At 26.0% G+C, this 27,647-nt stretch overlaps 1 protein-coding gene across 2 annotated transcripts in view; it reads left to right on the forward strand.

Moving 5' to 3' along the window:
• The window catches only part of LOC107168396 (uncharacterized), a 42,634-nt gene extending 14,987 nt beyond the window's left edge, over positions 1 to 27,647 (forward strand). The window contains exons 2-23 of one of the 2 annotated variants that reach the window (XM_089216661.1): positions 5,790 to 5,933; positions 6,151 to 6,298; positions 6,352 to 6,486; positions 6,549 to 6,699; positions 9,585 to 9,777; positions 9,848 to 9,962; positions 10,047 to 10,346; positions 10,438 to 10,631; positions 10,743 to 10,917; positions 10,991 to 11,131; positions 11,722 to 11,878; positions 11,939 to 12,175; positions 12,272 to 12,377; positions 12,451 to 12,620; positions 14,020 to 14,123; positions 14,193 to 14,331; positions 19,701 to 19,861; positions 19,973 to 20,060; positions 20,636 to 20,852; positions 21,022 to 21,104; positions 21,242 to 26,121; positions 27,286 to 27,647. In XM_089216661.1, coding sequence (XP_089072787.1) covers positions 5,790 to 5,933; positions 6,151 to 6,298; positions 6,352 to 6,486; positions 6,549 to 6,699; positions 9,585 to 9,777; positions 9,848 to 9,962; positions 10,047 to 10,346; positions 10,438 to 10,631; positions 10,743 to 10,917; positions 10,991 to 11,131; positions 11,722 to 11,878; positions 11,939 to 12,175; positions 12,272 to 12,377; positions 12,451 to 12,620; positions 14,020 to 14,123; positions 14,193 to 14,331; positions 19,701 to 19,861; positions 19,973 to 20,060; positions 20,636 to 20,852; positions 21,022 to 21,104; positions 21,242 to 26,102 — 8,019 coding nt within the window. In that variant the 3' untranslated portion in view covers positions 26,103 to 26,121; positions 27,286 to 27,647. Of the gene's footprint in view, positions 1 to 5,789; positions 5,934 to 6,150; positions 6,299 to 6,351; positions 6,487 to 6,548; positions 6,700 to 9,584; positions 9,778 to 9,847; positions 9,963 to 10,046; positions 10,347 to 10,437; positions 10,632 to 10,742; positions 10,918 to 10,990; positions 11,132 to 11,721; positions 11,879 to 11,938; positions 12,176 to 12,271; positions 12,378 to 12,450; positions 12,621 to 14,019; positions 14,124 to 14,192; positions 14,332 to 19,700; positions 19,862 to 19,972; positions 20,061 to 20,635; positions 20,853 to 21,021; positions 21,105 to 21,241; positions 26,126 to 27,285 lie in introns of those variants that run through there. The other variant, XM_089216662.1, reaches the window with a different exon arrangement.

Below are 27,647 nucleotides of genomic sequence, written 5' to 3' on the forward strand. Positions count from 1 at the left end.
GTAATGAAAACCTTTTACATGTCTTTATACTAAAATTGTAATATTTTAATAATTCAATTTGGTATCTATATTATATTATTTTTATTACTTTTTTATTGTGCTTATCGCTTCCGAAAATGTAATTAATCTCTGACTGCAAATGGACATTTAATTTCAACTAAGAAATCATCATCAATTATACCATCTGTGTATTATACAAAAAAAATGTATCAATTAGTATTTTAATGTTTATTTTGGATTTTGATAAAATATCTCATGACTTTCTAAATATATATTACCTGGAGTTGTTGCTAAGTAAGGAAAATGTTTATCAATGATAAGTCACATGGATTAACTTTGCATTTTAATATGTTTTCTAATGCAATAATAGCTTCTGGTTTGGTGGCTTTACCATAATCAGCTGCCTTTCGCCTTTGTAAAAAAATTTCGGTATAATATATCGTAAACTGTATTTTTGCAAGACGTGGTTGGTCGTAATTTACAAACAGGACCAAAATTTTGATGTTTTAAGAGGACGCTACACCCGCATGTGTTGTCTCCGTCTTACAAGTACGTAACATTGCAAAAACTGTTTCGCGCGGGAAAGAACCGAGAAGGCTACAGTCATAACTAAAAAACGAAATTCTCACCACAGCTAAAAGGGAATTTCGACTGTGCAACGTTGTTTTTATTTTTTTGATATTAGAACTGAAAAAAAGTTATTCGATTTTGAAAAATGCAAAAATAATGAATTTTGAAACAATAAGAACTTTTTTTCTATTTGTGATATCGAAAAATTGAAAACAACGTTGCACAGTAAATGTTCTCCTTATTATGTGGTGAAAATTTGGGTTTCTTAGTTATAGCTGTAGCCTTCTCGGTTCTTTCCCGCGCGAAACAGTTTTTGCAATGTTACGCACTTGTAAGACGGAGACAATACATGCGGGTGTAGCGTCCTCTTAAGTCTATTTGATTGTTCAGAATGCTAAATTTGTGTGTTAGCATGTTGTCTAGTTTATGTTTCAATATTTTAAGCGACCACTTCTCTCTAATCGCAAGGGATTGATACGAGTCTTCTTTTAATTTTTGTAATGTTTCTTTAGACATATTAAATTTCCTTCCTCGCGGGCAGTGGTTCGGCCAAACCATAATGTTCATCTAGGCCAACATGATTTTTTTTCTTAATATGTTTTGGAAAAAGAAGTTTTTTAGATTTTATTTGTCCTCTTGTCCTCCTGTTTTCAAACAAATCAAGAAGAATAAAAAAAAAAAAAATGACAGAAAAACGGAAATTTTTACGCAAAACCTGTTTTCAACCAAATCGATTTTTTTATATGGTTGTAATTCAAAAACTAATCACTGTAAATACTTGAAATTTTCACCAAATGTTTATGTTAGTGTTATATAATATATATATACAGTTTAGTTTTCAAAAAGGTTTGAATTTTTTCGAGTTATTTATAGACAACTGGAATTTTCGATTTTTTTTTTGAAGTGTCGGTAAAAAAATGTTGGATGACCATAAAAACTTAAAAATTTAATACAAGGTTCCTTACGAGTTATTCTTATTGTAGCTAAAACAAATGAATAATCGCTGTCACCATTTTTTTTTATAAGCGTTTATAGTTGTTCTTATTGTAGCTAAAAAAAATTAAAAATCGTTAGTCACAATTTTTTAAAAAATTATAAGAATACATAGGCACAATTTTTTTTATAAGCTTTTATAGTTCAAATTTTTACGAAATCTGTCGAAAACGCTAAAATTTGCTAGTAATTTTTAAGTTGAAAAATCATAAAATGTTTTGTGTTTATAACTAAGGATTAAAAATACAACACTAAGTTTTTCATAAGTTTTCCTTCAAGCTATTGAGAAAACTTGAAGCATCATTATAGGAAAAATTTTAAGTGCGTTTGAATTTTAAATTTTTACGAAATATCGTAACGATTTATCCTGAAACGATTTTAATTATTTGTTATTATTCAAAAAGTATAAGTCGTAGATACTTGAAAATTTTACCAGTTATTAAGATTGGCATTTTCTTTACATGATTTAATTTTCAAAATATTTTGACTTTTTTTGAGATATTTATAGACGACTGAAATTTTCAATTTGTCTGAAATTTTTTTTTGAAGTGTCGATAAAATTTTTTTGGCCCTATCAAAATACTTGAAAATTTAATACAAAGTTCCTCATAAGTTATTCTTATAGTGATTAAAAAATTATAAGAATACATAGGCACAATTTTTATTTTATTATCGAATATCGTTTAGTCATATATATAAATATATAATGCACCTAATAATTTGTTAATAGCCAGATAATATATATACTTTTATGATCGCGCAATATATCAGCCATATATTATCTTCTATATATATAAAAATTTGGTGTCACGATGTATGTTCGCGATAAACTCCGAAACTGCCGAACGGATTTTTATAAAATTTGGTAACCATTTATTATATGGTTAATTAACTTAAAAGATAGAATAGTATTTTTTAAATATTTATTATTATTAATTATTATTAATAATATGTGGCGAGCGCCGTGAATATTCTGGAACAGTCGCACCACGCGACAGGTAGCTATGTATTGCCGCGTGTCGGGTGGAACGTTCTAGAATGTCACATCTAATGGAATAATTTTGAAACTACGTTCAATCCTCAAATCCAAGGCCAAGTGTACAAGGCCACGGGTACTTATCGATTCCGCCTGTATCGACTCCGCCAGTTCAGATAGTCTAAAAACAACCTATCGATTCCGCCACCTTCCAATTTTTACCTCAGCCTAGCAAATGCTTAAAAAAAATAATTAAATAATTAATTTTAATATAAATTAAATTAGTCAAATATATTTTTTATAATATGATGATGAAAAACTAAGCTATCTATAAAATAATTCAATTATTAATTTAGTCAAATGTAGTTTTAAGTTATACAATGGTATATTGTTATAAATGTTATAATATGATGATGCAAAACTAATGCAATGTAAATAAATATATATATTTATATATAGAATAATACATGCAATATGGTTTAAAATCAATATCGATAAAAATTTATTTGTTGGATAGAAAAGCTTGAAAATACAAAGTTCCTAACATATTATTGTTACAATAACAGTTTAAAAATAAAAGAAATACATTGTCATAATTTTTTTCAAAGCATTCAAAGTTTGAATTTTGACAAAATACGTAAAAATCATGAAAATTCGCAAATTATTTTAAGCTAGAAATTCATAAAAAATTCTCTTATCAAATTTAAGGTTTGAACATTTAATACAAGACTTCTTACAAGTTTATCAACCTTTATCATAAAATAAATATCCACCAGAAAGTCAAATTAAGTTTTTATGAGCGCTTGAAATTTTAATTTTTACAACATTGGATTTTCACTAGATTTCTCATTTAGCGATTTTCTTATGTTGGTGTAACTCTAAAATAAATGACCGCTGATACTTGAAATTTTCACTGAATGTTTATATAGGCATTTTGTATATTTTATAAAATTTTCAAAATATTTAGATTTGTTTTGAGCTGTTTACTGACATTTTAATTTTTCAACTTTTTTAGTTTTTTTCTATAAATATCGATAAAAATGTATTGGTTGGGTAGAAAAGCTTGAAAATTTAATACAAGGCTTCTAACACATTGTAACAATAGCAGTTGAAAAATATTAAAAATACATAGGCATGATTTTTTTTTATAAGCATTTAAAGTTCAAATTTTAACTAAATACGTAAAAATTACGACAATGTTCAAATTATCTTAGATAGAAATCCATTAAAGTTTTTTCTTTTATATCTAAGATTTAAAATTTAATACAAGGCTCCTAACATTTTTTTACAATAGCAGGTGAAAAATAAAAGAAATACATAGTCACATTTTTTTTTTACAATCATTTAAATTTAAATTTTGACAACATACGTAAAAATCACGAAAATCCGCAAATTATTTTAAGATAGAAATTCATAAAAAATTTTATTTTAAATCTAAGATTTGAAAATTTTGAATAATCTATAATATATCCTAGATAGATAAACCGTCTCCGTTCAGAATCGTTTTTCGTATACAATGATATGATATCACTGGATTCAAATTTGATTCCATCCATTACAGTAATCCACTTATACCCTACTGTACACGGTACAGCATAGCGATTTCTACTTTCCCGCTTTATTTTATCATGCTATCATAGTCAAATAGTTCGTCAATTCAAGTATACGGCTTATCCAAGTGGTTTTCTATAAAAACATACATTACGAAAATTATAGTGGAGATTTATTTTAATAATTGTATAAAGCCTGATATTCAATATTTGTATTAATTATTTAAATAATTAATCGATTAAAAGAAAGAAAAAAAAATTGTTAATTTAGTATGTGTTATTAGACGATTGGAATACGATATCGAAAATCGGATTGCTTATGATAAAAAATTATCCTCTACAATTCTTGTAATAGGTAATTATACTGTTAAACTCTTCAATAAGCTGTATTACCTACTTGAATTACAAAAGCGTGATTTTTTTGGTGTACGATTCGGATACGATTACAAAATATAATTTTTATAAAATCCAATAAAATTAAATAATATTCGTCACAAATAATCATTTCCTTATCTGGGTATTTATAAACTCTGTCTCGATTGCGGGCGGTCCACGGCTGTGATAGAAATCTCGTTTTGACCTATGGTGCGGTACTGACGTTATCGCGCGGGGTGATGGTATACATATGAACCAAAAATTCGGTTCTCCTTAAATCTGCAAACTTCAAATCCATCCAAATCTCTATTCAGTACCAATCCAAATCAATGTTCTACAAAAGCTCCTTCTCAGATCATGACCACATTCGACTTCTAGGTAAAATTCACACTCCTCCTACTATCATAAAACAACCCAAACCTTACCCATTTACATGGATCAACCAATAAACCTAACCATCTTCAAAATTCCACCCACTAGTAGAGACGCAAACCTGGCATAGGTAACGTCATATCCACCCCCCCCCCCCCCCCCCCCCAAAGCAAAGGAAAGGTATATGAATACCTAGTTACAAACGCTGCCGCTGTTTACGGGCGCAGCACATGACAAGCGTATTATTTTAACTGAAAAACAGTGTTTCGTAATTCAAGTAAAACGGCTTTGAGATGCGTTTTACAGTATATAATATATCTATTAAGAAAATTGTAGAAGATAATTTTTGATAGAATCATAAGAAGCCCGATTTTTGATACCGTGTGTTTCAATCATCCAATATCGCATGGTAAATTAACACGTTTTTTTTTACTTATTATCGATTAATAATATAACTAATTATTAAAAATATCGAAAATCGGTCTTCTTACGATTGTAAGAACATTTTCCTCTACAATTTTTATACTACATACCTATTTTTCTTTAAACCACTTCCATAAGCCGTATTACTTGAATTACGAAACCATATTATTATGCCATATTTTGGTCACCACGACGGCCTCTTAATTATTATGATAATTGGTATATAAACGGTAAATTCCTGTGCCGAAGGTTTAGCCAATTAATCGTTGCTTTCGACTGTTTTAAAATGTTAATTTTGAAGATATCAAAAAACTGTATATATTAAAGTTGTTTAAAAAAAAATAAAGCAATCCATACCCAGTTTCAAAAATAGTGGTTCTTAAAAATTGTTACTTTACTGCTCTTGCGCGGATAAAAATAATTTAAAAATTAGGATTTATTAAAAATAGATGTATTTATTATTTATATGTAAGTAATCTAGTTATAGTTACTGTAATATTATATTATGTACTATTGATTTTTTATTCCAGATTACTTTTGTTCAAGAATTACATAATGAGGAGAAAACAATGAACATGCTATTGGTTGGATGTTTATGTAAATCTTTTGGTATATTGTTTGTTTGTCAATTTCCAACGTTAATGATCATTCGTTGCATTCATACACCAAGTCCAGTATGCTAATTTTTAGTCTATAAATTTTTTATTTAAGAAGACAGACTACCCATATGTGTTATCTATGCTTTACAAGGCAAAATTCATTGCTAATTATGTGTTGGGAGCTATAATAAAATAATGAGTTGACATATTAATGTGACAATAAATAAGGGTGTTTATGTCTTCTTAAGTAATTTTACTAATTAAAAAAGATGAATTTTATAAATTTTTCTAGATATCCTACATTTCTACAATAAATAATGAATCACTTCCACAAAATCAACTTAGTGATAAGTTCAAAGTTATGTCCACCATACTATTAGTTGGATTGGCAACTGGAGTGGTTTTTGCAGTTGACATGAGAAAACATTACATCGAAAACCGTAAGTTGACTGAATATTATACCCTAACATATAAATAAAAACTTTTTTTCTAGAATTAAGAAACATTGAAATAATGGTAAGTGAATCAAGTCCCAGCAAACTATTAATTCTTAGAAAAAACGAAGATATCCAAGAAGCTAAGAAAATAAGTGATCACAATGATCTTCATTTAGCTATATTTATAAATGGTAAAATTATAGTTAAAAAAGTATATACATTAAGAATAATAATTTATTATGTTTTATTTCAGAACAATTTTGTAATTTTTATAAAAAACAGTACAGTGGTAAACTAAACTTTGGCATATCATGTTTGTTATATACTGAAGAAATCAATGCCATTGCTATTGGATATAATACAGGCCATTTCCAACTCTGGGACTGTAAAATGATGCAGACACTGTAAGTAAATAGGTCATTAGGTAATTATTATATATGAATAGATGCAGTGTTCGGAACGTTCACCAAAAAAATGAGCTTGTTCACGTTCACGTTCAGTCCTTAAAAAGGAACTCGTTCACGTTCACGTTCGTGTTTTTTCAAACAAACGCGTTCACGTTCATGTTCATTTAAAAAAAGGAACGCGTTATTTGGGCCGCATTCATAAATTTTTTTTTTTATGAATCGTTAGTCTGCAGTCAATATAAAAATTAAAAACCCATAAACGTATACGCTCAACCAAAAAATAAACATAATTTTGACTTTAGAGCATAATATACAATTTATAAAGTATTTGAATTAATTTTTAATATCTGACACATTTTTGAAATATACAAGGATATTGCAATTATACCCCTTCTCGATCAAATATTTTATGATAAAAACAAAAATGGCAGTGTAAAGGGAGCCAATAATAATCATTAATCAAGTATGTATGCGCAGAATTTTGAATTTGTTAGTTTTGTTTTTGTCCACGGTTAGATCTTCTAAGATCGTGGTTTTTTCAGCGTATTTTTGATGATAAGAATAATTGATATTTGTGATATCCCTTTACGCAGCCGTTTTGTTACTGACACGTTTGGTTACTGATGATAACAATCCGAGTCAATATGCAATAACCTGTATATTTCAACCATAGAGTTACTCTATGATTTCAAGCTTCAACTATGATCCGCATGTTATTTGAGTTATATTTTGATAAGTGATAAAATTAAGCGAATAGTGAATTTACCACCAGGGCACTATGCACACAACTGAGAGACGGGACCAGGTCACCTTAGAAAAGTCAGCTACCTTCTTAGTTTTTTTAATAATTTAAAAAATCTTTTCGATTGAAGACATAAATTTAGGTTGAATTGAAAATTATAATTGTAATTCCTAATATATTTAGCTGAGACAATTCAAATATTGAAACAAAAACAGTAAATAGGTACATGATTAATAAATAATTCATACTTTAATTTAATACATTTTTAAAACTTTATTTAATAAAAAATACAACTTGTATCCTTGTTAGGTATAACATCAAATAAAAATTTAAAAAAAACTGTAGGTAAATATCTATTTATCTAAGTAAAAAAGAAAACTATTTGTCCCTACATTTTATTGTACTTCAAAACATCTTATTTTGTTTTAATAAAATTAAATTTTCAAACATATCATCACCCAGTCTATGACGTTTTGATGTCATTACATTCCCCCCAGTACTAAATAACCTTTCTACAGGTGCACTAGAGGGTAACCCTGTATTAAACTGGACAAATTTAAATAGTACTTTAGGAAAAGCAAATAAACTTTTTACATCAATATTTTTGTTACTAAGAAAATTTAAAAGTTCTTGATCTGAGGTTATTGTCTTACTATTATTGGAATAGCTTTTTGTTGGCAAGCAAAAAAAATCTTTATTTGAATCAGAATCAGAATCACTAGCTGCTGAATTACCATCAGATACCTCATTTTCAGAGTATAAAAACTCAGTTTTTAAAAATAATTCAGCATTCAATTTTTCTTCACCTTCCAGCCAATTTAGTTTAAATCTTGGAATAAGACATGCAGCAATTACTAAATCTTTTTCCATCCATATGTGATCAAATCTATAACACCAGTTACATAGTAATTAGTAATATTAATTAAGAATAACCACTAATATATTAAATAATTATTCATTTAATTTTCTAATTTAATCTTACAAACCTTTTTTTTAATGATCTTAAAACAGCTTCTAATAGAAGTGTACAATATGTCATAGGTTTACATTGTCTACTTTTAATTTTTTTCTCTAAAGCATGTAAAGTCGGTAGCAGATATCCCTTATACATGGCTTTTTCACCTTGTAAGAAATCTAAGGACTCTGCGACTGGTCCAAATATATCACAAAATTCATTTATGAATACAGCTTCGTTTAATATTCTTGGTAATGTATTAAAATCCATGACATGGTTCAATTTTTCTAAGTCACCAGGTTCATTTATAATTCTTTTTAATTGAATTAATGCATCATAGGTGGAATTCCATCTTGTTTTATTAGGTACTCTCAAATACACATTAAGTACTTCATGAATGTTTTCTGCCACAATCGTTGACTGATTTTGTTTTGACCAAAGTTTTGTTAACTTTGCAAATAGTTTTCTGTAGAGCTTTAGAAAGATACTGAAACAGTGAAAACTGAACAATTTCAAATGTATAACTGATAAGTCACTGACCACAGTAGGTACACTGTATACATTCACAACAATCACAACTATAAATAAATTTCATGCGTGTTCTGCGTGACCGAGCGTCACTGTCGTTTTGTGATTCCCAGTAATTAACTTTCAATAGTTGACGATGCAGATGATAAACGATAAAGCCCATGCCTATACACGATCCCCGTCCACCATAATAGATATACACTTCACCTATTCATGATAAACCGATTAGGTTTATTACAAATTCGTGGAAATCATAATATTATTGTTGTATTTCTAGCCGGGGACATTGGAATATATTTTGCAATTAAACAAATATTGTAGGAATTATAATGGGAAAAATGAAAATATTATTATTATAATATAATTAATTATTTTATACATATATTATTTATTAAATGGTCAATAAATTGAACGTCTTAAAAATTGATCAATTTCGTTAAAAATATAAACGTCGTTCACGTTCACGTTCTATTTGCAAAAAACGAGTGACGTTCACGTATCGTTCACTATATATGAACGTGAACGCGTGAACGTGCGTTCATGAACGACATTCTTACCAAACACTGAATAGATGTATTAAACCATGAAACTGCTTACATAGTACATGTTGTATAAATAATGTGTATATTTTATTTTTATTTTTATTATTTTATCTAGATATATATTAAATAAACCTGAATGCTTTATGCCAATAACCCATATTACTTTTCTTGAACAAGCTGATCAATCAAACAAACTATGTTATCTTTGGATTATTCAATCAGATAATTCTAGTCTTCCGAATGCAATGATGATTGCTTTATCCTATGAACATAGAATTATGATGTCAAATGGCCATAGTTCATACAGAGTGAGTTAAATTTTACAAATCATCAAATTAAAAAATGTTGTTGTAAAATATTATGTTTGTAAATTTGAAGGTTTATAAAGATTACAAAATTGCATTAAAGATGTCATTACGTAAAGAAAGTGGAATTGGTCGATGTATATCTGCATTAACTTTATGTAATGGCGCCTTGGCCAGAAAAAATAATGGTAACTTAAATTTCTGTAATATGATATAATAGTTGAATAAGTTGCTTTATTATTATCATATTTGATGTTTTTAATATTTTTTAGATGTGTCTAAAAATGTTGGAATAACATTATTGGCAATGTTTATGGAAATTCGTCAAAATTTAGATGCCAGTCCTAAATCTTACATTTTTTTGTTTGATATTAATCAGTGGTATAAAGCCAAAATGCCATTAATAACTTTCAATAATCTTAAAGTGTCAAATGCTTATGCTAGTTTTGTGAAATTGCCTGATTGTGCCAGTTATTTAGATTTCAATATTTCTAACAAAACATTGGTCTCATTTGGTTCTACTTTCAAAAATAATGTTAACAAATTCTTTTATCCATCTTCAATTTACTTTGGTAACAACAATACTTATATACCAATAATATTTTATAATTGCTGATTGTTGTGAGTATATTATTAACATACTTTTTAATATATTTTTTCCAGAATGTGATTGCTTATTAGACACCGAAATCATTAGATATAAACATGTTGGAGTTCAACAAGAAGTTTTAAATAAATTGATTTTAAAAAACAGGAATATATTTTTAAACCCAAGTTTATTTTATCGCCAGTGCTTACAAACAAATTTAAGACCATTCTTTTTCTATATAACATGTGATAACAAATGTTGCAGTTTGGTAAATAATAAAATATCGTATTAGCTTGGTTCATTTGGAATCTGTTTTGGCTTAAACTTATTATCTAATATAAATTCATTAATAATTTACAAACAACTGATTTTTTTTTAGTTCGATCAATTACATTTTACAGTATCTATCTTAATAGAAAACAATTTGATGTCAGTTTTTGATAAGTATGTTGTAAAATGGAAAAAAGAAACTATTAGTGAAGTTAGAGTATTACATTTAGTGCAATGTCTTTGGAGTCATATCAATCTTGTCAAACAATATGCTGATCAATTATGTAAATATAAACTTTTCAATATGCTTTTTCGTATTTATATGTATTTATAATTTTTAATTTTAATCCTGTTTAGGTGTTCCTTTATTTGACTGTTCTGGTACGCTAGTTGGTGAAAAAAATATAAGGATGTTAAATGATTGTTTCTCTCAGATGCTGCGTATTGAAAATTTATTCAAACGTATGCAGCTTACAGACTGTATTAAAATAACTTTTGGTAAATATAAATGAAAATTATATTATAAAAATTATACTATTATTATTTAGATTCTTTGTTAATTATGTTCCATTATTTATTTGTAAATAGATATATGAGTTGACAAGTTTCAGACATCATTTTTTATTATTAATTATATTAGATAATATGCTACTTTTTAAATTTAGATTTTATTCTGTAAAAATAATGACCAATTTACAATAAAAAAAATAGCTTACAAATACTAACACTGCAAATGGTCTACTCTTATAATTATAATATAGTTAACTATGTTTTTTAACTAGTTACATGGATTGTGTAATTTATTGGTGACAACATTGGGTGAAGCTATTGCTTACCAAGCGCTGCATTTTCCTGAGCATCCCTTTACTATTCTTTTAAGGCAATTGTTGCAACTTGCCGAAATTCACATTAAAGCAATTTTTAACTTTGGTAGATTGTCTACATCAAAAGTTGATTTATTTAGTGTTATGTTTTGATTGAATCAGACTATTATTGATCGCCACTTTAAGGATACTCTAACTTGAAATTGAGTTTTGAGTTATTCATTTAATATTATGTCAGAAAGTAAATTATTTTTCTTATTTCAGTTGACTTGGTTGATAGAGTGAAAATTATTAATTGTGTCACTCAATATTTGAATGCAATAATATATTTTCTCAATGTTGAACTGTTACCAAAACAACTTCAGGACCCTTCTAAAATTCTAAGTGATTTTACTTCCATCATCCAGTATGCTACAAAACGGTTGGTGATAAAATATTTAATAATAATAATAATATTAATAAAATAATTTTTAATATTTAGTCGAATGGAGTTTGGAGATTTGCCATTATATATTATTGATGCTATTGTCGCTAATGAACCTAATGGAAATAAATTAATCGAACAATGGAAACATGAATGTATTGAAGAAACTAAAGGCTTGTATCCACCTTCCGATATCCAATGTCTTTTAAGGATTTATCTAAATGTTGAACTTTCGAACCAAATTAAAGATTTCATTATTCTTTATTTTTTGATTGATGTCTGTTCTGTACTTAAGTTAGTTTTTGCATTTAAAAATGTTTAAATTTTAAGTTATAAGTTATAACATTTTAAAATAATTTAATTTGCTGAAATGTATATAATTTATTTTAGGGCGGATAAAATTACTACTAATATTTTTGACAATGCTTTTGTTAAAAATAATGAATTATATAAACTTTGTTGTGCTAGCTGGCTTTTTGATCATGACATGTTTGAAGTAATTATTTTAATTATTAATTGAACATAAATAAATATACATTTTTTTTTTTTATACAATATATATTTTATAGGATGCTATGCTTATCCTTGCCAGTAATAATGAGTGGATGGTTAATGATATGACGTGGAATTGGTATCACTGGACTGTATTGAAGTTATTTGAATTTAAAAATCAGTATTATTGGGCACTGATATACTTAGATCTCTTTGGCGTCAAATTAGTAAACCTTGATGATCATAAGTAAGAATATAATTTAAATGTGATATTATTATTTTTACATAAAAAGTTTGAGAATTTTTCATTTAATTATTCCACATACCAGATATTTATTTTTTATATGTATAGTTATTGTCTTTTTATTTAATTTATAAAAATACTTTTATATGTTGATATTTCAAATGTATTGTATTAGCAAAGTTAGCCAATTTAATTTTTCTTAGCTCGTTAAGTTTACTGTTATAAGATTCTTAACTTAAAATCAGTTATTTTTTTTAAATATGATAAATTTCATAATAATTCAATAAAGGTCTTACCGTTTAAAAAAAAAATTGAATGTATTGAAATGAAATTCTGTAACTTCTTATTTATTTTAATGCTTTAATTAATTTACATGATTCTACAACATAGTTATTTTCATGTATTTGTTTATTATTGTTTATTTTCACCAATTTTTTTTTTAATTATTCCAATAAAAATTTACAAAAAAATATCCTAACAAATTTTCAAATTTCCGTCCAAGTGAAAATTTTTTTATATTACTGTAGGCCTAACTAATAAAAAAAGTCTAATAGTAGTTGAAATTTACAAATTTTTTTGTACCTTTAATAAATAGATTAGATCCTGTAAAAATAGTTTAAAAACTTTATGGTTTATATAATGATTAATGATAATATAAATATTCTGTGAAAATGTAATGTATTTATGATTATTTTTAAGTTACACCTAAAAAAAACTTTTGAAATCTCATTGGAATTTCTATGTTTGATCCCCTAAAGATTATCTTTAATATCTTTCTTACCAGGAAAAAAAGTAGTAAATTAGAATTTTCATACTGAGTGTAAGGCTCAGGTTTTAAAATTATATTATTTTTAATTATCACAATACATTTAATTCTATTAAACTTTATTATTGATACTTAGCCTTTGTACAGTAAACACTCAAGTGTCTATTTATATTTTTTTAAATTTATTTAAGTTTCTTTACAAATTGATTAAATTCTAATTATGTGTCAGGATTAAATTGTTCATTAATTTTGTTATATACCTATGTAAGAATATTATTATTATTATTAATAAACGGGTAAGAACCCTTTAAAAACATTTTGATAATAGTAGAGCGTAAAAATAAATTACAATGTAAAACTTACAGTAGATAATAGAAGTAAACTTAATAAGCTATGTAACATTTTATCAAAAAATATAAACATGGAAAAAAATCAGAAATATATAATACAGATATAATTAGATAATACAGCGAATACACTGCAATTTGATAAATTTAAATTAATTTACACATGATGTAATGCTAAATAAACATTATGTTTAAAAACTTAACGTGACATAAAAAAGAAGTCAATTATAGTCAAGAATATGATTAATATGAATAAATAGATTACATTATCTAATGATTTTGATTTCAGATTTTATGTTAACTTACAAATCATGAACAAACGCTGTTTTGATGCCATACTTTATTTGCGAAAGGTTCAAGAAAAAAAAATCTTGTTTGAATACATTTTTGATCGTAAGTTATTTGTAATTTCTTTATTGACTACTAAATAATTATAATTCATTTAAAATTTCTTGGTTTCAGGGTGCCGACATACCAATCAATTAATAGAATTCTTAAGTTTTTCTTTGGATTCAGATGAAAAAAAATTATTTTTTTCTTGTTTAAAAAAATTTGAAGATACTAAATTAATTCAATTTATGTTTTTAGTACAAGAAAAAAGGTAAATTAAGTATTAAATTTCAATTACAAGCTTTATAAGTATAGAAATCTATGATCTTTAGTTTCTTTAGGTTTTAACCTCGCCATAGTAATATTATACTTTATTTAACTGAGTCTAAGTAACAACAAAATATTACATTCATAAAATCATAATCTTCTGTGGGTTAGTGTTTCTGTTAAAATTCACTTTTGTGTAACCATGGTGTTAGTTGTGGGTTAAATGAGAGTAAATGCAATTATTTTATAGACAGGCACATTAAAATGGTGTACTAAGAGGACATTACAACCACATTATATGTTGTCTCTGTCAAACAAATGTACAACATGGCAACTATTTTAAGTGAAATACAATAGAATTTCGGTAATCTAACACATATCAGACCACACACGCTACATCGCTAAAACCCCAAAATAATAGGGGATTCACATAAAAATGCATTTTTACTTATTGAAATTAAAATTTTTCTCACTTACAATTAATATTTTGATAGGACAGGTTTTCAAAAATGTAAATAAGTATAATAATATAAATATGTAATTTATAGCATATATATATGTATATATGCTTACATTTTACCAAGCATTCGTGAGAAAAAATGCTACATCCTTTAAATTCATTATTTTTAAAGATTTAATCACACAGTCATCTTTAAACAAAATTTTATGCAACAGACTCTTTTTATAATGCATTTTAATTGCCTTAATATTTCAATAATTCATGGGCTGCAGAATTGGTGTAACATTATATAGTAAAAATATTACACAGATAAAACTGATTAAATTATCAATAGGATAGCCAAGGCAATTGTCTACAATAAGCAAGGTATTTTTAGATAAGTTGTTTTTTGTTAAATTTTTCTACTTAAAGTACAAATATTTTGTGAAACCATTCAGCTAAAACAGACTTGGTCATCCATGCTTTGCTTTGATTTTTGTAATCAACAATAAAGTTAACATTTTTAAAGGCTCTAGGAATTTTTGCATTACTGATAACTAGAGCAAGGACTTTCATGCACTAAAAAATCATCAAATATGCATTTAAAAATTTGCACTTATGCATCAAAAAATTAAAAATATGCGGTTAAATATGCCCTTAAAAAAATTAATTTTATTATTATTCTATATAAGTTTTAACTAGATTTATATTATTATTTATTAAATTGATTTGGAATCTGTTTTGAATGATTGATGAATGATTTGATGAATGTTCTTTTTAATTATTATTCTGCACCTAATAAAACAAAAAAGGTATTTTAAAATAATTGATGAATTATTCTCAAATATTTATCTTACCTAAATTAGAATTGCACTGAATTATTAACATTTCTTTGATATTTTCAAATAGCAGAGAACGTCTTTTATCTGTCAGCAGGTTCTTATATTGCAAAAAACTTCGTTCGACGTCCACTGACGTGATTGGTGCATATTTGTTAACCTTAGTTCATGAAAAATATTCACCAAAGAGCTTGATTTTCGACAAACCATCAAAATATGCACTAAAAGCTTAAAATATGCTCTTATAATCAAAAATATGCCCCTTAATCCAAAAAATGTCCAAATATGCAAAAATATGCACTAAAAATTTTGAGTATTTCATCATAAACGTTATGAAATGTATTTTTTATTTATCAAGCATACAATAAAGTTAACCAGAAAAAATATGCAAATGCATGAAAGTCCTTGCTCTACAGTGATAACTAATAAGTTAAATTTATGAGTACCACTTGCATTTGAACAAGGCAAAAAGTTATCTTGTATTTTAAAACAATTTTTAAATTTATCTAGCCAACCGTCACTAGCTTGAAATTTATTTTTATGTGTGATTTTTTGTAAAACATAGCTTTCTTTTTCAAAAGTTTGCTGGTAATAAGCGCATGTAGATTACTTTATTGCAAAGACCATAAATACAAGGAATTTTCAACTTCAGGAAACTTTCTAGTTTTTAATGTTTTGCAAATACTTTTCAAACTTTAATTGTTTTTGAAAAAAATATTCTATTTTTTCGTTATTTCTTCTTGTATCATAAATTTTAGCACGGCTTACTCCAAATTCATTAATTAGGTTTACTAATTTGTTACCGTTTTTTAATATATTTAAAATTTCTAGTTTCTCGACTAAAGTTAAAATAGTATGTATTCGTTTTCGTTGTTGCGTCATTTTAATACCTAATACAACACAATATCTAACCGGTACACAATGAACACACGCACAACACTTCAATGTTAATTGAATAAAAATTAAATATCTAATCAGTTTATTCACATTTACCACTTAATTTTATCTAATGGTTGATCATTTACGATAGTAATTTTGTATGTATATACATATTGGTATGTAAAGGTCAACATTGCCGGATTATCGAACAACCGTATTACCAAGATTCTACTATATAGAACCACTTAGGGTGTAGTGATAGCTAAGACTTCAAATCGTTATACAATTTAGTTAAGAATGTTATCCGTAAAATATCGATCATATTTTTTAGATATCATTAATACAAAAAAAGTTCTCATTGCTTTAAAATTTTTATTATTTTTTAAACTTGAATGACTTTTTTAGTAGTTCTGGTATCTAATCAATAAAAACAATATTTCACAGCCAAAATTATGTGGTAGAAGGTTCCTTAGTTAAGTTTGTTGCCTTCTCAGGTCATTCCTTCACAAAATAGTTTTTGGTATGTTTTACTATTGTTAAACGAAAATAACAACATGTCTTTCTTAACTTAGTAATTATTTTTAATATAAAAAAGCGATCATTACCATATGTTGAAATTGGAAATGATTTAAAATTTCTTAAATTTACACATGGTTTATTATTCTATTACAAAAAGCTCAAAATAGTTTTAATGAATATGAAACTAAAAGCTAAATTAATGCTATTGATTATAACAATATTGACAATGTTGATACAAATCAAAAAATAAATAAATTAAATTAAAACCAACTGAGTTAGTAGAAGAGATTTATTTTGTGTAGACACATTTTACGTTATTATTGATAAAATTGCTAATGAACTTTAGGAAAGATAACAGTCCTACAAAACGTTTTGTGATCTACTTTAAGTACTTTTAAAAACCTCATCATTGACTTATTCGCAAATAGTTAAATTACTTAGTTGAAAATTGTTAATAATAAATCTCATTGATTTGGACAGCTTTTTTTTTTTTTGATAAATGTGTAACATTTGTTATCATATTTATTGAATAGTGATATTGACATATATTTTGACATAATTTAATTCCAATCATTTCATGCAAGTATTTGAAAAAAAAATCTTACCATATTGAAATATTTAAAAATATTGACTCAACATTAAGAATTGTTTTAAGAGATCATAACTAAAAACTAGTAATAAATTATATAAAATTCACTAAAAAATATTATTAAAGAATTTAGCATTGCTCGATAGAAATTTGGAAATCGATTGGATTTAATCAACACATTTGCTACTAAATGTTGACCTAAACTACTACAATAAATAATAATTTGTATATCCAAACACTGTATATTGACATATTGTTACTAATTATCGATAAAAAAATTTTAACTCTTAAGAAATTATATTATTTTGTGTTAAAAAAAATTTATTTTGGATACGTTCATGATTAATATTTATTTTATAGTAATTAAATGGAAATTTGGTCTGTATGATATAATTTAGTTATTGAGAAAAGCAATTTACCACAGGGCTACATTAGGCTATCATTTATCTCTCATTTTATTTAACATATGTATAAATTATTCTGTGGTATATTTATCTATTGTAAATGTCTATTGTTTGAGGATTATTTAAAAATATATTTAAATTCTAGTTTTATTGCTGAATGTAAGAAATTACATAATTGCCGTAATTTTTATGTATTTAGTCAAAATTTGAACTGTAAAATCTTATAAAAAAAATTTGTGACAATATATTTCTTTTATTTTTCAACTGCTATTGTAAAAATATGATAGGAGCCTTGTATTAAATTCACAAATCTTAGATTTAAAAAGAAAAACTTTTATGAATTTCTATCTAAGATAATTTGAACATTGCCGTAATTTTTATGTATTTAGTCAAAATTTGAATTTTAAATGCTTATAAAAAAAATTTTGCCTATGTATTTTTATAATTTTTTGTTTACTATAAGAATAACTTATGAGGAACTTTGTATTAAATTTTCAAGTATTTTGATAGGGCCAAAAATATTTTATCGACCCTTCCAAAAAAATTTTCAGAAATATTGAAAATTTCAGTCGTCTATAAATATCTCAAAAAAATTTTGAAAATTAAATCATGTAAAGAAAATGCCAATCTTAATAACTGGTAAAATTTTCAAGTATCTAGGACTCATACTTTTTGAATAATAACAAATATTTAAAATCGTTTCAGGATAAATCGTTATCGTTACGCTATTTTGTAAAAATTTAAAATTCAAACGCAATTACAATTTTTCCTATAATGACGCTTCGAGTTTTCTCTATAGCTACTTGAAGTAAAACTTATGGAAAACTTAGTGATGTATTCTTAATCATTAGTTATGAACACAAAAATTTTTATGATTTTTCAGCTTCAAAATTACTTGCAAATTTTCACATTTTCGACAGATTTCGTAAAATTTTGAACTATAAAAGCTTATTAAAAAAAATTGTGACTTACGATTTTTAATTTTTTTTAGCTACAATAAGAAAAACTCATAAGGAACCTTGTATTAAATTTTCAAGTTTTTTTGGTAGTCCAACATTTTTTTACCGACACTTCAAAAAAAAATTCTCAAAAAAAGTGTAAATTTCAGTGGTCTATAAATAACTCAAAAAAAGTCAAAAATTTTTGAAAATTAAACTGAATATATAGAGAACACTAACATAAACATTTGGTGAAAATTTCAAGTATTTAAAGTGATTATTTTTTGAATTACAACCATATAAAAAAATCGATTTGGTCGAAAACTGATTTTGCGTAAAAATTCCCGTTTTTCTGTCATTTTTTTTGTTGTTTTTCTCGATTTTTTTGAAAACTGTTGGAAAATGTTTACTTTTGACCTCTATAATGCACCAAGGATCTTCAATTTTACATCGGAAACCACCCCCAAAGTTTGAAATCGAAGCATTATTTCGACTAGTTATGCTGTACACAGACACAAAAAAAAAAAAAAACACACATTATTGTAAAATCAATATATTCATCACTTCGTTCAGAATCTAAAATATTAAAAACTATTGATGTTGTATGTGCTTTGAGTAAAATAAGTATGGAAACCACTGCTAAAAACAAACACTTAGATAGATTAAATATATTTACTATTTTTAAAAGTGTGTTTTATGATACTTTATAATTGTTTTGATTTATCATAAATATTAATCTTATTTTATTTAATGTTATTTTATTTAGGTTCTCTGAAGCTTTAGAACTTAGTAAATCATTGAAAGATAAAACAAATTCAAAATATGAGAACATTTTTAAAATTGCTAGTGCATTAGTTGGTAATATAAAAGATTACACATCTTCAGATCACGAAAATAATCTCGATAAAAAAGTATTTTCTAATGAAGGTAAATTTGTTTTTTTTTTTTTAATTGTTATTAATGTTACTAATGTTGTTGTATTACATTCAATTAATGTGTTCATGTTAATACTAATTAAATTTTGTTTTGTTATTACAGATATGACCCTTATGAAATGTTTTATAGATATTCAATTGAATACGATGAATTCAAATACTTGTAGAGATAATGATAAATCGGATCAAATGTATGTAATGTATTTTTTTTATTATATAATTTAAATAGTTAAAATACCAAAATATTATAAGTATTTTAAATTTTGGAATATTAGCATATTTTTACAATTACATTTGAAGTCGTGTTATACATTTGAAATTAAAATTTTTTGTTCAATCAAAATACCCGTTTTGTAAATTTGATATACATTTTTAAAACAAACAAATTGAGCAATTTTTCATGGGTTATTGACTTCCTCCCAAACTTTCATCAGAACTTGCCTGTAGAATCATTATTGTACCAATTATAGTATAGAAATGTATTCCTGTTATATGCCATGTATACAACATCATATATATTTGAGAAAATACTGAAGATTATTAAAATGTTAATTAAGTCCCATTCATATAAAAAAATCCTCGCTCTGGGCCCTAGTACATATCTTTACCAAATATGTTAGAATATTAGTCATAATTATGTATATAAATTCTTCTAGTTATGTTGTTTCACCCATACTTCACTTTTTTAATCAACCATCTTGTTAATAAATAAAAGAAACATTCAATTCAATGAATCGAAACCCTAATTTATTATTTATTATTTTAGTAATCTTATTGAACCAAATGGTGATGATAACAATATGAACAAAGATGAAACACAAGTTCTTGGAGAAAAAGTTTCATTAATAAATGAAGTATTGAATCCAACAAAAATTGAACCTTCAAAAAAAATCAGAGTTGATCTGCTTAAACTCCTCGACACTCCATTCATTGAAAACGTTAGTTATCTACCTTCTACCACAAACCGTGTAGCAGTTCCAAAGGTATTTTATTATAACTGTTTTATAATTTAAAAATGATAAATTAAATGTTATCCTGATAACCAATTAGCTAAAAAAATGTGGTGATAATACTAAATTATAATTTATGAAGTTATAATATTATTTTATTGTATTGAATTCCAAATTATCATGTAATTAATTATGTTTTCAGCAAAAATCTGAAACAGACCATGAGCAATTATCACGAATATTGACATTTGATTTTCCTGATTATAATGATAATGTAGTTGAAAAGTATGTGTTTTTTTTAATCTTATTCTAATTTTATTTTCCTTCATTTTTTTGGGATCTCAGTTATAATTTGAAAAAAAAAATATGATTAAAATAATATACTATAACAATTTAAATGAACATTTATATTATTTTGATAGATCCACTCAAAAAGAAGGCGTGAGTATGAAAAAAATTGATCCTGAAAATGAAAATCTCGGAAATAATGATACAAATAATTCACCAATTAATGTGATCGCCAATCAAACACTGTTCACTTTCCACAATTGCCTAGATAATACTGAAATTAAAATATTAGAAACTGTCCCAACATCCTATACTGAAAAAAGAGAAGAGTATGAAAAAATGGATATTTCTGACAATGACCTAAGTGACATAATTGATGGTGAAGATGAAGTCAATTTTAAAGAATCGAATGTCATACTTGATAATGTTGTATGTGTAGAAAACAATTCAGATTATCCAATTATCTTACCTGATGATGCTGAAGTCAATTTTGAAAAATTTTATATTATTAATGTTAATGATAATAATGTTTCTGAAAAACATGATGTCATACTTGAGAATGACCAACTCTTAGAAAACCATTCAGAACAACCAAGTGTCTCACTCAACTATCATTATGAAAACAATTCAAAAAATGCAGATATCATGTTAGATGAAGTAAATGATAATGTTAATGCAGAACAACTTAATGCGATACTTAATCGTGACATTGAAGAGAATTTAGAAGTATCGGATGCTATATTTGATAATGACCAATGTGTAGAAATCAAAACCAATCAACATTGTGTCATAAATAATGATGAATACGAAAATAATTTAGAAGCATCATATTTCAGTTTTGATGGTTCAAATTATACTAACAATTCAGAACGACAAGATTTCATACTCGGTGATGACCCAATTGTAGGAAACTATTCATATCAACATTCTTTAATACCTAATAATGAAGACGAAAACAATTTAGTAGAACCTAATTTCATACCTGATGTTGATAATGAAAACAATTTGAAAGAACCAGATATACTCAATGATGCAAATGGTAATAATAATTCAGAACAATCCGACGTTTTACCTGAAGGTGATAATAATGAAAATTTAGGAGAATCAGATTCCATACTCGGCGACGACCCAATTTTAGAAAACTATTCATATCTACTTTATTTTGTACGTAATGATGAAGGCGAAAACAATTTAGAAGAACCTAATTTCATACCTGATGTTGATAATAAAATCAATTTTAAAGAACCAGATATACTCAATGATGCAAATGGTAATAATAATTCAGAACAATCCGATGTTTTACCTGAAGGTGATAATAATACAAATTTAGGAGAATCCGATTTCATACTTGGTGATGACCCAATTGTAGGAAACTATTCATATCCACATTCTGTAATACGTAATGCTGAAGGCGAAAACAATTTAGAAGAACCTAATTTTATATCTGATGTTGATAATGAAAACAATTTGAAAGAACCAAATATACTCAATGGTGCAAATGGTAATAATAATTCAGAACAATCCGATGTTTTACCTGAAGGTGATAATAATGCAAATTTAGGAGAATCCGATTTCTTACTCGGTGATGACCCAATTGTAGGAAACTATTCATATCAACTTTCTGTAATACGTAATGATGAAGACGAAAACAATTTAAAAGAACCTAATTTTATATCTGATGTTGATAATGAAAACAATTTGAAAGAACCAGATATACTCAATGATGCAAATGGTAATAACATTTCAGAACAAACCGATGTTTTACCTGAAGGTGATAATAATGAAAGTTTAGGAGAATCGAATTTCATACTTGGTGATGATCCAATTGTAGGAAACTATTCATATCCACATTCTGTAATACGTAATGCTGAAGGCGAAAACAATTTAGAAGAACCTAATTTTATATCTGATGTTGATAATGAAAACAATTTGAAAGAACCAAATATACTCAATGGTGCAAATGGTAATAATAATTCAGAACAATCCGATGTTTTACCTGAAGGTGATAATAATGCAAATTTAGGAGAATCCGATTTCTTACTCGGTAATGACCCAATTGTAGGAAACTATTCATATCAACTTTCTGTAATACGTAATGATGAAGACGAAAACAATTTAAAAGAACCTAATTTTATATCTGATGTTGATAATGAAAACAATTTGAAAGAACCAAATATACTCAATGGTGCAAATGGTAATAACATTTCAGAACAAACCGATGTTTTACCTAAAGGTGATAATAATGAAAATTTAGGAGAAACAGATATCATACTTGATGATGACCAAATTGAAGAGAACCATTCCGATCAACGTTCTATCATACCTGATTATGGTAATGGACAAAATTTAGCAGAATTAAATGTCTTACTCAAAAATGAGAATGAAGACAGTTTAAAAGAATCAGATTTCATACTTAAAGGTGAAAATTATAAAAATATAGAAAAACAAAATACTTTATTTGATGATACAAATGATTATAACTATTCTATACAATCAGATGTCTTAATTTATAGTCCAAGTGTTCAAAACCATTCAGATCAACTCAATGTCATATCTGATTGTAAAAATGAAAACAGCTTAGTAGAACCCAGTGCTATGCTTGACAGTGGGAATAAAAACAATTCAGAAGAAGCTTATGCAAGTGAACAAAATTTAATAAAACCGTTCGAAACACTAAAAAATGAGAAAACAGCAATAAATCATTATGTGGAGGTCCGAGGTAATGGAATTTATCCTACAGATTCACAATCTAATACGTTGGACAATCTTACCCTTAGTATTTATGGCCTCCCTGAAGAGAATCATTCAAATAATGACAATAAGATAATTGAAGAAGTTAATAAAAACGATCTCTGTAATAAAATTGGTGGTAAGAATACTTCATTTGCAGTTAAAAAAGATGATAATGCTAAAGTAGGAGAAAATGCCGATACAGATAATAGGTCAAGTGCTCCTAATAATTTTCAAATTATTGAAAATCATAAAGAAGATTTATCTAATGATCAAAACGAAGATTGCCTTTATGATGAATATCAATTTTCCAACAATGAAGTTTTTCCTGAATTGTCAAGTAATTGTCAAGAATTTAATCCTATACCTGAAGATGGTTTTGATCATCTTACTATGACTGGTAATGAATCGAATCAACTAGAAATGTATGCAATTCTGAATCAGCCAACATCAGTTTTGTTAAATGAATCATTTTCGAGCAAAATAAATTTAGGAACAACAATTGAAGTTAATGAAATTCCTCGAGATTTAGTTGTAGACAACAACGTAAAAATAGTTTCGAATGAGATATCAAAAGATTTTGAACCATCTTCTTCCAATACAAATATTATTACTAATTTATGTAATCAAGATATCAAATCTTTTCAACTAGTTGAATCTAAGAATCAACAAGTTGATACTAATATTCTAAATTATGCAACGAAAGAATATTCAGTTGAAATACAAAATAGTTGTCCTGCAGCTTCATCACAACTTAGTAAAATTCTAGGAATTGAAGAATTTTCACAAAACAACATATTAAATAATGAAATTTTAGCTCAAGAAGAAACTTCTAAATCATACAGTCTTGTTACAAATAGTTTAGATACTGAAAGTGGCAACCATTTGGCAGAAAATTTACATAATAATAGGAAAAATGATGAAAATAAGCAACCATTTGCTGAACAAATTGATAAAAATATTCCTAATCTGCGTAAAAGAAGAAACTGGACAAAATGCATTCTAGTGACTGACACTAAATTAACTGCCAAATCAAGATCTAAAAGTAACACAAAACAAGTTGAATTGAAAACTATTTCCTCAACTAGTTCTAATATTTTTGAAAATTGTCCAAAGAGTATTTCAAATAAGAGATCAAAATGTCAAAAACAAATTGCCTTAAAACGTAGAAAGGTATTCCCCAAGTCTGATTCTATTGTTGGAGCTTCTAATAGTAAAATTGACTCAAAGCAAATATCTGAAGAAAGTACTAAAAATACAGTCAAAATGTCTAAAAAGATTGAAGAATTGGTAACAAACAATTTGTCTTATAAAAATAAAAAAACAGTATCTCAAGAAAAACTGAAAAAAATTGTCATGCCTGTTGAGATTAAACAAGATTCTGAAAACAGCAACAAAACATTGAATCAAAATTTCTTTTCTTGTTCAAAAATGACTAATCAATTATTTTTTCAAGAACCTAAAATAATCCTCGAAAGAATTAATGTCAGTAGTTTATACAAAAATTGTTTCAATAAACTTGCAATGGTCAGTGATAGTGGCCAGATTTCATCATCAGTTGATGAAACTAATGATCATAAAACTATTACATTGAAAAGACTTAGAAGTGGATGTTTAAAATCTATGAAAGAACCAACAGCTACTAATACAATAATTAACTTGGATGAAAAGCCAAAGAAAGATTCTATAAATAATAAAAGAAATAAAGTTGTATCAAATAAATTAAAACTAAATTCCTCATACAAAATAAAAAAAGTTAAATTCGACAAGACTTTAAAATCTTGTCCAGATCGACTTGTCATGACTTTTTCAAAGTCTGATCCAATTAATTGTGTTAATAAAATACCCAATAGTCCAATTACAGAGACCATTAATTTAATATCTGATGATGAATTTGTGTCAGATAAAGTTCAAGAAGAAATGGATAAAACAAGTTCAGATATGGAAAAATTAGATTGGAAGATAATATCTCATGAAGCCAAAACAAATACGGATGCTATACCTAAAATCCTAATTCGACGAAATAAAAGTGACTTGAATACTAATTGTATTTTCTCACAGTTGGACTTGAAACCTATTAAGCAAGGAACAAAAATTGTTCAAGAACAAGAACTGGATCATGTAAAAAAATCCAGCGAATCAAAAATACTTAAATTAAACCAGCAAGTTCGTCGTACATCTTCAAGAAAAATTTTAAAAAAACAAACATGTTCTTGTTGCACCAGCAATTTGATGGATGTTGATTGCAGTTCAAATGTTGAATAAAAAGAAAATTTATTAGAAGGTATGTCACATATTATTACAAACAAATGTTAATATCATTTTTTCAGTTCAATAAAATTTCAAAATGCAATTTATTGCCATATTTGAGATATTTTTTCATATTTCACATTTCATTTAATTAAAATACAACAATTCATATTAGAGTAAGTATTAATGTAATCAACAATATAAATTACATTTTATTAAAAGGATTCATATAAGCCACTTTTAGAAATTGTTATAGGAAGGGTATAAGGCATGGAATCACTCACATTAAATATATGCTGTATAGCAGAAGTCCTAAATGTTGTTTGTTCATAGTGCTCTAACATTTAAATTCTCATTAAATAAATATGTATTATATTATAATGCAAATCAAAAAAAATGGCCATGATTAAAATAGAAGCAATTAGTTACTAAGTAGTAGATAAATAAATATATTAACATTAGTACGTGAATATGAAGTAAAATTAATTAGAATCAGCTTGTTTTTTATCTAAAAATACATATGTTGTTCCAAACAAACAAAAATGCAGATAGCCTGAGTACGTGCTATATATTACTAAAATATTTGCCAAAAATAATATTATCTTTTTCTTAAGCAAAATATTGAATATAAATTGCGCAATATCATTAAATGGTATTTATTCATTGTTTTCTCGCAGTAGAATTAATTTAACTACATCTGCGTGATGTGCATTTAATCTATATATTATTCTAATGTTTTGATGTACTATATTTTTACAAACAAATGTTAATATCATTTTTTCAGTTCAATAAAATGTCAAAATGCAAATTAATGGCATTATAAAATAGTTTAATAACTGAATTTTAATGAATTCTAAATTTTTTTTGCCATATTTGTTACAATAACCCCAGATGATTACTTCATTTATTCTCAGTCCCGAGTATATCGACTAATACAGTTTTTACCTATATAAATCCTCCAAAATATTTTAATTTTATACACATACGATTGAAATATTGTTAACACTGTATTTATTACCAATAAGTAATTTGGAAATGTTTAATAAGTGATGTAATTGTTTTAAATTAACATTTTGAGTTAAAAATTTGTGTATAACGATTAAGTTAATACAAATATTTAGCAAATTCTATACTATTTAGTAGCACCTACTAATTTACCATACTATTTTAAATTACACATTATTATATGATGTTTCAGATATAATAAATTGTGCAAAAATCAAATCTAATTATCTGAAGAAATCTAAACAAGTGGTCTTAATTTTATAATTCTACTTAAGTTTATGTTTGTTTCCTTATTTTATTAAATTATTTTTATTTTTGTTTTGTTAATATCCAAAACTATTAACTATGTATGACATTCAATATTTTATTTAATCAAACATTGTATTATTTGTATATGTATTTTATAACCTAAATTTAACTAAGTTATTTTAATACTAAATTCATATTTTATTGTTATTATATCGTTTAACATAATATCATTATTATATATGTAAACATATAATGTATTTATGATAAAATTTGTAAAATATTTATTTTTACATTCAGGCACTCACC

This window comes from Diuraphis noxia, unplaced genomic scaffold (assembly GCF_037042655.1).
Source record: "Diuraphis noxia isolate RWA-SAM2 unplaced genomic scaffold, SU_Dnox_SAM2 contig0001, whole genome shotgun sequence".
In the NCBI taxonomy this organism is placed as follows: Eukaryota; Metazoa; Arthropoda; class Insecta; order Hemiptera; family Aphididae; genus Diuraphis; species Diuraphis noxia.